At 43.7% G+C, this 15,186-nt stretch overlaps 1 protein-coding gene across 1 annotated transcript; it reads right to left on the bottom strand.

Annotated features, from left to right (window-relative positions):
* Window positions 1–1,542: 1,542 nt before the first annotated feature.
* Window positions 1,543–3,166, bottom strand: LOC140389870 (ADP-ribosylation factor-like protein 14). The gene has a single exon (XM_072474462.1). The coding sequence runs from the start codon at window positions 2,966–2,968 to the stop codon at window positions 2,378–2,380; it is 591 nt and encodes a 196-aa protein (XP_072330563.1). The 5' UTR covers window positions 2,969–3,166; the 3' UTR covers window positions 1,543–2,377.
* Between the last annotated feature and the right edge of the window lie 12,020 nt (window positions 3,167–15,186).

The following is a 15,186-nucleotide window of genomic DNA, read 5'->3' as shown; positions in this document are numbered from 1 at the left end:
GAAAATCAGTGGAGACCTTAGTGGAGTGTAGAAAGTACAGGGGGGAACTTAAGAAAGCAATTAGGAGAGCAAAGAGGGTGCATATAAAAGCACTGGTGGGTAAGATTAGGGAGAATACCAAGATTTTCTATAATTATATTAAAGGAAAGAGGATAACCAGGGAAAGAGCAGAGTCCATTCGGGACCATAAGTAGCAGTCTGTGCAAGGAGCCGGAGGATATTGGTAGGGTGTTAAATGAGTGCTTTGCATCTGTCTTCACTCGGGAGGAGGAAGATGTCAATACAGATTTCGGGGAGAGGGATTGTGAGGTTCTTCAACAGTTTGACATATGAAGTGTGGAGGTTTTGCTGAGCTTAAAAGTGAACAAATCCCCAGGTCTGGATGAGTTGTACCCCAAGCTGCTGTGGGAGGCAGAAGGAGGAAATTACAGGGGCTTTGACCCAAATTTTTAATTCTTTTTTAGTCACGGGAGGTGTCAAAGGATTGGCGGACAGCTAATGTGGTTCCACTTTTCAAGAAGGGTGATGGAGATAAACCAGGGAATTCCAGTAAGTCTCACATCAGTGGTAGGGAAACGACTGGAGAAAATTTTGAAGGAGAAAATTGATTTCCACTTGGTGAGGCAAGGTTTGATCAGCATGGCTTTGTCAGAGGGATGTCATGCCTAACGAATTTAATTGAATTTTATGAGGAGCTGATTGGATGTGTAGATCAGGGTGGTGTAGTTGATGTAGTTTATATGGATTTCAGTGATGCTTTTGACAAGATCCCACATGGGAGACTGACAAAGAAAGGAAAACCATGCTGCCTCACTGCGCCGAGGTCCAAGGTTCAATCCCGGGTCTGGGTCACTGTCCGTGTGGAGTTTGCACATTCTCCCTGTGTTTCGTGGGTTTCGCCCCCACAACCCAAAAGATGTGCAGGCTAGGTGGATTGGCCATGCTAAATTGCCCCTTAATTGGAAAAAAATGAATTGGGTGCTCTAAATATTTTTAAAAAGAAAGGAAAACCACATGGGATCCAGGGTAACTTGCAAGTTGGATCCAAAACTGGCTTAGTCATGGGAGACAGAGGGTGGTGGTAAAAGGCTGTTTGTATGACTGGAGGCCGGTGTCCAGTGGTATCCACAGGGATCAGTGCTGGGTCCCTTATTGTTCGGGATATATATAGGCGATATAGATGAGGATGTGGGGGGGGGGGGGTGGGGAATGATAAGCAAGTTTGCAAATGACACGAAGATTAGCAGGGTGGTTAAGAATGTTTTGTGGGTGGCTTCCTTCAAGGTCAGTAGGGGGGCGAGTGCTACAACTTCACCACTAACGATAAAATCCTGGCCACGTTTTGCATCTTTGCAAACTGACTCATCAATGAGCCAGGAAAGGTGAACTTCTGCAGGGGTTAATGGCCAATGAAGTACATCAACATAGTTTCATCAAAGTACTGTTTCCTCAGTTACAAGGAAGTATTCATCATATATTTCCAGTTACACAATGCACTTTTTTTTGAATAAACCCTCAAACAATTAAAGTTGTAATTCTGAATCACGCAAGTTGAAGTTAATTTATTTATGAATCTCTCTCAGAGACCCCTATAAACTAACACAGCTTATACCGGTCATAACAACAATTTGTACCTTTAAGCAAAACTTTCCAAGGAGGTAACCGAATGAAAATTTGACATAAAGCAAATAAAGAAATAGTTTTAAGGAGAGTTTTAAAATGAGTCGATAGCTGGGGGTCCAGGCAGTTACAGACATGACCGTACAGTTCTTATCATACCAACATACTGTTTCCAAAATGATCACAATGATTTTTCTGTTTTCTTAATTAACTGTTTCGTTTTGACGGTCGTACAATTCATAGAATCATAGAATTTACAATGAGCAGGTGGCCATTTGGCCCATTGAGTCGTCACCAGCCCTTGGAAAGAGCACCCTATCTAGGCCCACACCCACACCCAATCCCAATAACCCAGTAACCCCCACCTATCCTTTTGGACATTAAGGGGCATAAAGATATGGTCAATCCACTTAACCTGCACATCTTTGGACTGTGAGAGGAAACCGGAGCACCCAGAGGAAACCCACGCAGACACGGGGAGAACGTGCAAACTCCACACCGTCACCTGAGGCCGGAATTGAGCCCGGGTCCCTGGAGCTCTGAGGTGGCAGTGCTAACCACTGTGCCACCGTGCCACCCATAAGGATAAGAGTAATAAATAGGGATAGAAAAAGAGCCTTAATCGTCGAGTTTGGGATTCGATCTACAGCATCAACATACCACCACTAAAATATAGGAGGATGTAGTTCTGATTCTTGTTTCCCGAGACAGATGGACAAGAGTCATGACAATTCCGCAGAGTTTCGAGACCTCGAGGTCACAATCTGTTCTCTTGCAAATCACTGCGTGATGCTTCATCTTTACAGTTCATTTTCTTTTTGACGTACGAGGTTATTATTTTAGTGGCTGCAGGTAAGCCTTCGCCCGTTCTTGCACAGCAGGGCTGCACATACCAGTCTCGATCAGAGCACCATCTCTTCATGTGCAACCGTTTGGTGATTTCCTCTGCAGACATCGCGTCGATTAGATCTTGCTTGTTTGCCATTACCACCACGGGGATCCCTTTCAAACACTCGCTTTTCAGCATCCGTTCAAATTCCCTCCTGGAGTCTTCCATCCTCCCCTGATCCGCACTGTCCACCACAAAAACAAGTCCATCCGTGTCCTGAAAGTAGTATGGCCAGAACTGCCGCATCTGGTGCTGTCCCCCCACATCCCAAACTGTCAACGCGACCCTTTTGCTGCTCTCCAGCATTTCCACGTTGAAGCCGACAGTCGACGCTGTGAGAAATTCAGTGTTGCCGAATTTAAGCTTGTACAGCAAAGTGGATTTACCTGCTGCGTCCAGGCCCAGCATCAATATGCGAGCTTGTTTCATTTTAGATTCTTTTGAGGTCAGCAAACCCATTTGCACTCAACAATGTGCCTCTGTGCTGCAACCGTCCGGTCGCTGCCAAGTTACCACCAGATACTGGGCGTGTTCTGTGAGTACTTCCGTGTCTTAGCCACAGAGCTGTGAAGCATATTGATACAAAAGTCAGCACCTGCAGCTACTTATACAGTGCCCGCCTCCTGATCAAATACTGAAAGAGATATGATGATGTTTGGTTTGAGCTGTCGACATTGATACACCTGAGCAGAGGGCTAGCTCGGGTAATGTGCGCGTGTGTGTGGAATGAGGGGAAAGTACAAACAGGCAAACAAGGAACCGCCTTTCGGAGAATTGCCTGGCTTTCAGGTTTGGCACACTTAGCAAGGCATCGTCCAGCTTGCAGTTGCAATCTGTTTCATTTAACTGATCATGAAATTGTATGATTCATGTCTTACCGATTTATTCTGGGATATACACTCCAATAAATATACTGAAATTAATGTATCCAATCATCTTTCAAACCTTTTCACAGTAACTTCATACTTGTGACAATAAAATATTATTATTATATTCTCCACGTGCAAATATCTCCTGAAAGTTCAGCACCTCACATCTTAACTCACTCTCTTTGCAAATAGATTTTACCAAATCAAAATGCAATTAATTGATAATTCAGTCAAAGCGTCTCTTTGGATTGAAACCGGATGCAGTCTTCTTTTGACACCATGCAACATACTAATTCCCTTCTTCGTCTTCTGCCATTATTTCACCCTCTAATCGAAACAGGGATCGGACCAAGTGGTACTGGGTGTAGTAAGTATGCCGCTCCCAGGTAGGACTCATTAAAAATATATCTGGGTATAAATTAAAAATCCAAACATTTCAGAGCAAGAGAAGTCAAGCTCCCAATTGTAACACAGTTCCCACTCAGAAAGACAACAGATAGAGTTGCATGGTGAGTCCAGATCAAGGGACATGAATATGAGTCACTATCGGTTCGAAGCGTGATTTAGAAACAATTTATATACACGGACGAGTGGGAATGTGGAACCTGGCTGCCACGTGGAATAGTTGAACAGATAGCATTGACACAGTTGAAGGGAAGCTCCATTGCACCCATAGGGAATGGAGAGTCCAGCCAGAAAGGAATAGAGGCTGAGAGGCAGGATGGAAAGATAAAGCAAAGGTAATTCACGTGGGAGGAGGGTCTTGTGAAGCATGAATGGCGAATGGCCTTTTTCAGCGCTGCACATTCTGTGGTTATCCTGATTGAAAAGATAAATTAGGAAATTGCCCATTATACCTTAAACAAAGTCAGAGGGAGAAATAAAATCAATGTATAATCCATGTCAGGAAACAAATGGAAAATGCTTCAGTGATCAGCTAGAAGTCTTTATGAAAGCAACCAAATGGGTAAACGTGACTCCAAAAGAGAAAATGCTGGAAAATCTCAGCAGATCTGGCAGCATCAGTAGGGAGAGAAAATAGCGAACGCTTCGAGTCCAGATGACCCCTTTGTCAAAGCCTTTGTAAACAAGACTGTCTAATGCTGCTTCTACTGAGTGAATTATTTTAAAATTCTGCTAAATAGAGACCATCTGAATAACATACGTTTCCGCAAGCAATCTCAGTTAAACAGTGTCCCTTTAACCTAGTCCTTCTATGTTCGCACATAATCCCCACAGTCCAGAAGGAGGCCATTCGGCCCATCGAGTCTGTAAGAACACCCTAAACCCACACCTGCACCCTACCTCCATAACTCCAGCTAACCTGCATATCATTGGACTGTGGGAGGAAACTGGAGCACCTGGAGGAAACCCACACAGACACGGGGAGGATGCGCAAACTCCACACAGTCACCCAAGGTCGGAATTGAACCTGGGTCCCTGGCGCTGTGAGGCAGCTGGTCTAACCACTGTTGATGAATGGATCCTTAAAAAAGGAACATGTCTTTTAAACAATAATAAAAGTAAAATACTGTGGGTGCTGGGAATCTGAAATATAAACAGAAAGTGCTGGAAAGGTTCAGGCTGAAAGCATCTGTGGAGAGGGAAACAGAATTAACGTTTCAAATGCATATGACACTTCGTCAGAGCTTTTTAACATTTGGTCATATCCTTAAAGGTGGATGGGCAGCCATAAATCCTGAAATATGGGAACTGTACTAGTGCTCTGCAGTAGAGGATGTGGATAGGGGATGCACGGTGGCCAGAAAACCAGGAGTGCTTCCTACTCTGCTCGAACTGTTGTAACAGTATCTTTTACATTAAACAGGTGGATGGGGCCTTAATTTAACATATTATTTGAAGAATAATACTTTTTCTAAAAATGCAGCACTCTCTTATTACCGCAATGTGAGGATAAACTATGCACTCAAATCCAGGAGTGGGGCTTGAGCCTACAACATTCTACAGCACAAAAGTGTCATTAAGTGAGCCAAGCTCATATGTATAAAGAGATTTGCCAAAAATCCTCCTTTGAAGGTAAAATTAAAGAATAAAAGACGTTTCGCCGGGGGTTCTCTCAATCTCCTGCCATAACCTTTGTGCAGGTGATTGGAAACACTGGAGAAATGAAGGGAACCATTGATATGTAATTTCTCCTGGGTTTCTCTTAATCATTTTACACAGAGTGTGGCGAGATCCTGGAATGTGCTGCCAGGGGAGGTGGTGGAAGGAGATATGATAGTGGTGTTTAAGGGGCATCTTGACAAATACATAAATAGGATGGGAAAAGAGGGATACGGACCCCAGAATTGCAGAATGTTTTAGTTTAGTCAGGCATCTTGATCGGCGCATGCTTCGGAGCCAAAGGGCCTGTTCCTGTGCTGTACTATTCTTTGTTCTCTTTGTATCCACCAAAGGTAAGGCATGATCCCTTGAATTTATCTGAGCACCAGTGCCTGGACTTAGTCTCAGGCATCCTGCATTTTGTCTTCTGTCCACTGCAGCACCGTCACTGCAGGGATTTGAGAGCTGTTGGCTAATTTGATGGGATGGCAGCCGTTTAAGGTAGGACTTCCTCCCAAGTGAGGGGTGGAAGTCCTGCCTGCAACCACAACATTAATTCAAGCATGAAATGGCTCCAGGGTACTCGAGCTAGCGGGGAACAGAGGGTGGGAAGCGAGACCCCGCCATCCAAAAGATTCAGGGCCCACGTTTCACGCAGGAAACCCTTGACCTATTTACATCACAGGAAAGAGTAGTTGAAGATGTTAGAATGTGGAACTTGCTGTCACAGGAAATGGCGGAGAAAATTAGAGGTTTTCAAAAGGAAATTAGATGAGTAAATGAAAGAATATGGAATAGAATGACATGCTGGGAGGAGATAAGTGGATTGGAAGGAGATTTGTGTGAATTATAAACATTAGCACACACTAGTTGCACCAAATGGTCTTTTTCTGTGCTATAAGTTGGAAATATATCACCATTTCTTCACTGTTGCTGGATCAATGTCCTGGAACTCCATCTCTAAACAGCACCGTGGGTACATCACATGGGCTGCAGCAGTTGAAGGGGGCGGCACACCACCTCTTTCTAAAGGACAGTTAAAGATTGGCAACAAATGCAGGCTTACCCAGCTATGCCCACATACTGTGAAATGATTTTGAAAAATCTATGAATTAGATTCCTATGGCTTTCCTTTCAGATTTTATATTTGGAGTGCCTACTGATAAGTAGGCTGCACCAAGACTAAGGATAGCATGATGTTGTATTATATTTTAAAATGTTTTCAGTCTCAAAGTCACATAATGTGGGAGAAATTAAGACTTCCTCTGGTTTCTGTGGTGATGTGCAAAAGGCTAGTTTGTATATAACGTAATGTATGACCTCCGACCACTAGGTGGCATTGTAACCCCATCATGTCACCGTGCGATTTTGGAGTTGGGCGTGCTGGGAGATAGATGTATTTGCAGTAGTTCCTTTTAAAAAAAAAAAAAAATTAGCGTACCCAATTCATTTTTTCCAATTAAGGGGCAATTTAGCGTGGCCAATCCACCTACCCAACATATCTTTGGGTTGTAGGGGTGAAACCCACACAAACATGGGGAGAATGTGCAAACTCCACAATGACAGTGACCCAGAACCGGGATCGAACCTGAGACCTTGGTGCCGTGATGCAGTAGTGCTAACCACTGCACCACCGTGCTGCCCTTGTTTGCAGTAGTTCCATAATAGTTGCTTCGTGTTAGTTGTTTATTATTTTATTTATCCTAGTTATGTGACCACGCAGATGTTTTACAATAAATTATTTTAAACCACATGTTCTGCAGTTCATCATTCACTTCGGCCAGTCTACAGAACATGACATGGTGCCAGTTCCTTGTTTTGACTGCTGTGAATGGATGGAATTTGCGTGGCAATATGATTTCTGGCATGTTACTTACAGCCCGCATTACCCTCAGTCGAATGGCAAGGCTGAAAAGGGAGTCCACATTGTCAAACAACTCTTAAAGAAAGCACTCGACAATCATGAGGATACATATCTTGCGCCCCTCGGCTATCATTAGACACCGCTAGTCACCGCTAGTCAATGGCCTCTTGCCTGCTCACGTCTGTGAACAGGCAGCTATGCATGACCCTACCTAGTTTTCCTAATGGGCCCGTGAACCACTCGTTAGTGAGACAATTGACCTCTCAGAAAAAGAGGCAGAAAGGGTTGTATGATAGGTCTGCCAAGAGTCATCAACCACTGCAGCCGGAGGGTACAGTGAGATAGAAGACTACAAAGGCAATGGACACTCTAAACAAGCAAAGGTACTGCAACTAGCAGGTTCAAAATTCTATCTTGTTATGACAGGTAAAGGTGTTGTTCTGAGACGGAATAGAAGAGCTTTGCTTAAAATACAGCAATCATTTGTGATGCAACCACCAGAAGAAGCATACATCAGTCCTAAAACATCTGAAGTCCATAAGGAACCAACACAAGAGAAGAAACCAACACAAGAGGATGATACGTCAACACATGAACAATGTCAAACGTAAACGATAAATATTAAAGAGCATGAAGAACCTGTGCCAGTTCAGTAGACACTAAGAAGATCCACAAGAATAAGGCGCAAGCCAGAAAGACTGAACTTGTAACAGACAGTAAAGTAAAATAAAAGATATCTGTACATGTATATAGTTATGCATATCATGATGAAATGCAAAAAGTAATTTAATTCTTGTAAATAATTTTATTTTCCAAAGGAAAGGGGATGTGATGTTTTGCATAAGGCTAGTTTGTATAGAATGTTATGCATGACCTCCAACCACTAGGCGGCATTGTAAACCCATCACATCACCATGTGATCTGGGAGTTGGTTTGTGCTGGGAGATAGACTTATTTGCTGTAGTTCCATAATAGTTGTTTAGTATTAATTGTTTATTATTTTATTTATCCTAGTTATCGTACCATGCAGTTGCTTTACAATAAATTATTTTAAACTACATGTTCTGTAGTTCATCATTCACTTTGGCCAGTCCACAGAACATGACAGTTTCCAGCACAAATAGACAGTTTGATTTGAACACGTGCCTGAACATGAGTCATGGGGGCCGAAGCCAAATTGGGCCTTGGGCCTCATTAAATGAAACTGACAATCTGCAGACACCAATCAAATGTCTCAATGCAATTTATGTGTCAGAGACTTCAGAATTACAGCCAGCAGGTAGATCCTGAGATGGAGACTAGAGTCTGGGCCTGCAGTATCTTGCAAGGCCTTGGTATTCTTTTCACAGAAAGGAAAGTGTTAAACAATCTTTTTTTTATGCGCACAGTCTACAGCAGTCCCTGCTATTAGACTGTTGAAAACCCCGACCAACTCTGCAGAGCATGCTTCTGATCAATTTTAATTGGGGTCTTGCAACCAATCTTAAGACCTCATTTTGTACATGTAGGGTGCCTAACAGCTGCTTGATGTGAGTACCCTATCCACTTAAAGTTGCCAGCTTCCAATTTAGCAGCTAGCACACTTCTGAAGGAGATCAGGGATGGGAGGTCACAAACTCAAATTCATCCCCCGCATTCGAGTTACCAGTAGCTTCTGTTTTCAATTGCCTGTAAATTCGGATGGAGCTTCAATTAATGATAAAGTGCTAGCTCGAGACAGGGTACAGGCCAAAGTACTGCATTTTTATGACCAGTTCAATAAGAATCCTTACAAATTTGGCCAATCAGCGAGGACCGATACTTATCAAATCCTTTATTACCAATTCGGCAAATACTTGGAGCACATGACAGGATTCAATGCAATTCTATTTGTTCTCCTTTGCACATGCACCACCTGGTACTAGACTTTGGAAAACAATAATTAAATAAACACAACTCCTGAATGCATCACACTTCAATGAACTTTGAACTTTACTACAGGAAAAGTAATTGTTAAATCTAGGATTCAGTAAACAGGGATACTGCATAATATTCTCACATAAAACTGAGGAATGCTGGTTTTGTCAGAGGAATTTTACTTTATAAGATAGCTTTAATGTGCTTTGAAAGAAGATACGTTGTAAAAAGAAAGTCAGCAGCGCAAAGTATAATATGATCTCAAAGCACATTTGAAAGAATTAAAGATATATTTAACACTTGTTTTACTGGTGCCATCACCCTTTAACCTTCACATTTCACCATCATTTTACTCAGGCCCACACTCATTTTTCACCGTGACAAATTAAAAATGTTACCACATATTAATCTATGAAGCTTTGGAGTATGGACTTTGGAACATCAAACTCGTTAAATCTAACTAAGGTAGGACGAGAGAACAGACACATTTTGTTATCTTTTCAAGGACAACTGCAAAGAAACCCAAAGAACACAATTTGTTCATTGACTTTTTTTTTCATTTGTTGTTTCAATAATTGTTAACTCTAACTGTCATGTTTAATAAGAGATGCTTATAGAAGACTTGCATCTGCCATTGGAGCTACAGATACAAACTCATAAAATGAAAAGCATCAGTGGAATTACTGACAGACCGACCAAAATCACTGTGACTTTACCTCCTTCTCCAAAATCTGAAGGACCTCACCAGCGTTTTGTTGATGAATTTGATATTAAACAAATAAATCTTTAGCAGTTTGTATTGACTTAAGATTTTTTGACATTTATGGGGGTGGAAATGGTCAATGGCATTAGCACAAAATGAATTGATAACCAATCAAAAGAAGGTATGGCAGGTTATGAAATGGTCTGTCAAATTGCTATCAGCTCATTTTATTCTCTTGTTGCCGAGAAAATTAACCCACAATGTATCAAATGTGTGTTTCCCATCAATTGTTGCAATGTAAACAGATAACCTGTTTAGCTTTGGCAGGTGATGTGAGTACTGCTGTTATTGTTTTTCCTGACCAAAGATGGTAATATTGCTCTTTTTTTATTTGTAAGAAGTCTTACAACACTAGGTTAAAGTCCAACAGGTTTGTTTCGAATCACTAGCTTTCAGCGCACTGCTCCTTCCTCAGGTGAATGAAGAGATAGGTTCCAGAAACATATATATAGACAAAGTCAAAGATGCAAGACGATACTTTGAATGCAAGTTTTTGCAAGTAATTAAGTCTTTACATGTCCAGACGGAGCAACTGGAAAGAGATGTGAATTGTCTCAAGCCAGGACAGTTGGTATGATTTTGCAAGCCCAGGCCAGGTGGTGGGGGGTGAATGTAATGCAACATGAATCCAAGGTCCTGGTTGAGGCCGTACTCATGTGTACGGAACATTGTTATAGGTTTCTGCTTGGCGATTCTGCGCTGTTGTGCATCCTGAAGGCCGCCTTGGAGAATGCTCACCCGAAGATCAGAGGCTGAATGCTCTTGACTGTTGAAGTGTTCCCCGACTGGAAGGTAACTTCCTGCCTGGCGATTGTCGCACAATGTCTGTTCATCCGTTGTCGCAGCGTCTGCATTGGCTCGCCAATGTACCACGCTTCGGGACATCCTTCCCTGCAGCGTATAAGGTAGAAAATGTTGGCCGAGTTGCACGAGCATGTACCACGTACCTGGTGGGTGGTGTTCTCATGTGTAATGGTGGTACCCATGTTGGTGATCTGGCATGGCAGGGTTGTATGGTGTTGTGGTCGCTGTTCTGAAGGCTGGACAGTTTGCTGCAAACAATAGTTTGTTGGAGTTTGCGTGGTTGTTTGAAGGCAAATAGTGGGGGTGTGGGGATGACCTTGGCAAGATGTTCATCTTCATCGGTGATGTATTGAAGGCTGCGAAGAAGATGTCATTGTTTCTCCGCTCCGGGGAAGTACTGGACGACGAAGGGTACTCTGTCAGTTGTGTCCCGTGTTTGTCTTCTGAGGAGCTTGGTGCATTTTTTTGCTGTGACCCGTTGGAACTGTCGATCGATGAGTCGAGCACCATATCCCGTTCGTACGAGGGCATCTTTCAGCGTCTGTAGATGTCTGTTATGCTCCTCCTTGTCTAAGCAGATCGTGTGTATATTTGCCCATGAGATGTGGGCATCACTCAGCATTTATTGCCCATCCTTGAGGGCTTGTGGGTCTGGAGTCACCAGACCAGGTAAGGTCGACAAATTTCCTTCTCTAAAGGACATTAATGAGCCAGTTGGGGGTTTCCCGAACAACCGACAATGATTTCATGTCATCATTAGACTTTTAATTCCAGATTTTTATTGAATTCAAATTTCCCCATCTGCCACAATAGGATTCGATCCTAGGTCCTCAAAACATTACCCTGGGTATCTGGATTACAAGTTTGGGTATCTGGATTACAAGTTCAGCGACAATACCAATGTGCCACTGCCTCCCCTGTGCTATAAGTTGATTTATCACACTTTTTATCTACTATCCCACTTATTCCATTATACCATTTTCCCAAGCCGTCCAACCCCTCAACTCCACTCCAACAGGCTTTTAAAATTACTAAGGATGGAAACTTGTGGCTCGGCTGCAGTTCCTGATGTCAGGTCACAAGCAGGCGCCGTCTGCAATCAGGCATTGGGCACCTGGTGTTTGCCTTAGTTTAATTGCTCCGTTTTATCACCTTGCTCTTGAGTCACCAGGTATCTTTATGATACCGCCATGTGGTTCAAGTCCGAGTAATGATCAATAATCCAATACACCGATTAGTAAGATTTAAATCAAAGCACACTTATTTATTTTAAAAAATATATTTTATTCAAGATTTTTTGGCCAAACATAACAGTACGTAGTGTTTCTTTTAAACAACAATAAAGCAATATAAATAACAGTGGCCAGTTTTAAACAAATAATAAATAATATATGAACAGAAACAAAAACCAAACTAAATGGCAACTGCCTTGTCAAAAATAAATACTCTCCAAAGATACAATCCAACAGTCCAATATACATTGCCTAAAACAAGTGCGTATACATATACAATAACATCCCTGAGAGTCCATCCGATTCCTATGGTTATTTCTTATCAGGGACCGCACCGCGGCTCCCGTCTTTCCCCTATGCCGTCTCCACTGCCCCCAAATTTTCAATGTAGCCACCACCACCGGGCTTGTGGTGTATTTCTTCGGTGAGAACGGCAACGGTGCCGTCACCATAGCTTGTAGGCTAGTCCCCCTGCAGGATGCCCTCTCCAATCTCTTCCACGCCGCTCCCTCCTCTTCTCCCATCCACTTACACACCATTGAAATATTGGCGGCCCAGTAGTACTCAATTAGGCTCGGTAGTGCCAGCCCCCCCCTGTCCCTACTACGCTGCAAAAATCCCCTGCTCACTCTCGGGGTCTTCCCGGCCCACACAAAACTCATAATACTCTTCTCGATTCTTTTGAAAAAAGCCTTCGTGACCACCACCGGGAGGCACTGAAACACAAAAAGGAATCTCGGGAGGACCACCATTTTAACCGCCTGCACCCTACCTGCCAGTGACAGGGACACCATGTCCCATCTCTTAAAGTCCTCCTCCATCTGTTCCACCAACCGCGTTAAGTTAAGCCTATGTAATGTACCCCAATTCTTGGCTATCTGGATCCCCAAGTACCGAAAGTCCCTTGTTACCTTCCTCAACGGTAAATCCTCTATTTCTCTGCTCTGCTCCCCTGGATGCACCACAAACAACTCACTTTTCCCCATGTTCAATTTATACCCTGAAAAATCCCCAAACTCCCCAAATATCCGCATTATCTCTGGCATCCCCTCCGCCGGGTCCGCCACATATCGCAACAAATCATCCGCATACAGAGATACCCGGTGTCCTTCTCCTCCCATGAGTACTCCCCTCCACTTCCTGGAACCCCTCAATGCTATGGCCAGGGGCTCAATCGCCAGTGCAAACAATAACGGGGACAGAGGACATCCCTGCCTCGTCCCTCTATGGAGCCGAAAATAATCAGACCCCCGTCCATTCGTGACCATTCAAAGCACATTTATTATACACAGTAATCACTACTCATGCACAAATTCTACTTCTAAGTTACTTCTACAACTAACAGGCCTATACTTAACTTGGAACTGGCCCATCAGGTCAGGGGAACAAATGGCCTTTCGTTCGGGTTCTGAGCCTGCGGGATTCGAAGTCGGTACAAATTGATAGCTAGGAGCACCTATCTCGTAGCGAGCGTTGAAGTAAGACTTACAGGTTCGATCGGCTGCTGAAGAGTGACGAGAGCTGGAAAGAGCTGGAAGCGAGCCGAAGAAGAAGAGAGCGACTTGAACTTGGGGCTCAATTCTTATAGTCCCCAGGGGCTTCCCGCCTTTCGGGGCGGACCCTGTACCTGCTCCCAAGTGATTGGACTTTGTCCCAATCACTTGGTTCGATTTTTCCCAATGCTGGAGCGGTTCCCTGATCGATGGGCGGTCTTGAGGTGGTCGTTCACCTCCTTTTGTGTAGGCTTCTGCTGGCGCCAAAGAGTCTGGTTTTGCTTTATGTGTCTAAATGTTGCTTATTGTTCCCGGGGATTGCTCATTACTATGCAGATGGCTGGTGTTTTGTTATGCTGATGGTTGCTGGTATCGATCTTGTCTGGCCTTTCCAGAGGTAATTACACAGCCAACCTGCAGCTGCTCGTTTTTGTCCTGTTGGCTGACTTTCCCATCAGCCTTTGCCGTTCGCCATTTTGAATCGGGAGTTGGCCATTTTAAGTGGCTACATTGGCCACACACGATCTTACTGTAGAAGTATTGGGTTCCACTAACTGGTGACCAGGGACTAACAACAGTGGATGATTATTACTAGTCACTGAGCAGTTTAAGATGGGACACCTGGTAGTACTGAGGTGTAACAATGTAGAAGAACCGTTACAAATGACAAACTATTTATACATTTGGATTGAACGGGGCTAATAATGCACAACTATTTACAATGTGCAAAATACTGATTAGGTTACTGCACCTGGCGCATTGCATATCACGTCTCCTCTCCACCACCGTCCCCCCGTCCCCCCCCAACACACCACATTGAAAACAAAGTCCATTTGTAGACTAGTTCGTCACATAGTTCTTCAACCTTGGATTTGGTTTGCTCAGGCACCCTGAGCATGTGATTGTACCAGATGGCTGTGTTTCAGATACCCTCAGGTTGGTTTCTTCAGTGTGAATGGCAAGGCTTGCTGCGTTGACCTCTGGAGGGACTTCCATTTCCATTGGTGGCCTAGATTGCAGGCTGGATATAAGTTAAGAGCCCATGGTGTTAAGGGTAAGATCCTGGTATGGATAGAGGATTGGCTGACTGGCAGAAGGCAGAGAGTGGGGATAACGGGGTCTTTTTCAGGATGGCAGCCGGTGACTAGTGATGTGCCTCAGGAGTCTGTGCTGGGACCACAATTTTTCACAATATACATTAATGATCTGGAAGAAGGAACTGAAGGCACTGTTGCTAAGTTTGCAGGTGATACAAAGATCTGTAGAGGGACAGGTAGTATTGAGGAAGCAGGGGAGCTGCAGAAGGATTTGGACAGGCTAGGAGAGTGGGCAATGAAGTGGCAAATGAAATACAATGTAGAAAAGTGTGAGGTTATGCACTTTGGAAGGAGGAATTTAGGCATAGACTATTTTCTAAATGGGGAAATGCTTAGGAAATCAGAAGCACAAAAGGACTTGGGAGTCCTTGTTCATGATTCTCTTACGGTTAACGTGCAGGTTCAGTCGGCAGATAAGAAGGCAAATGCAATGTTAGCATTCATGTCAAGAGGGCTAGAATACAAGACCAGGGATGTACTTCTGAGGCTGTATAAGGCTCTGGTCAGACCAGGGTTTGGTGTATTGTGAGCAGTTTTGGGCCCTGTATCTAAGGAAGGATGTGCTGGCCTTGGAAAGGGTCCAGAGGAGGTTCAC

The sequence above is a fragment of the Scyliorhinus torazame genome, chromosome 14 (genome assembly GCF_047496885.1).
Source record: "Scyliorhinus torazame isolate Kashiwa2021f chromosome 14, sScyTor2.1, whole genome shotgun sequence".
In the NCBI taxonomy this organism is placed as follows: Eukaryota; Metazoa; Chordata; class Chondrichthyes; order Carcharhiniformes; family Scyliorhinidae; genus Scyliorhinus; species Scyliorhinus torazame.
Note: the sequence above shows the minus strand (reverse complement) of the source record. Positions and strands in the feature narration are given on the sequence as shown.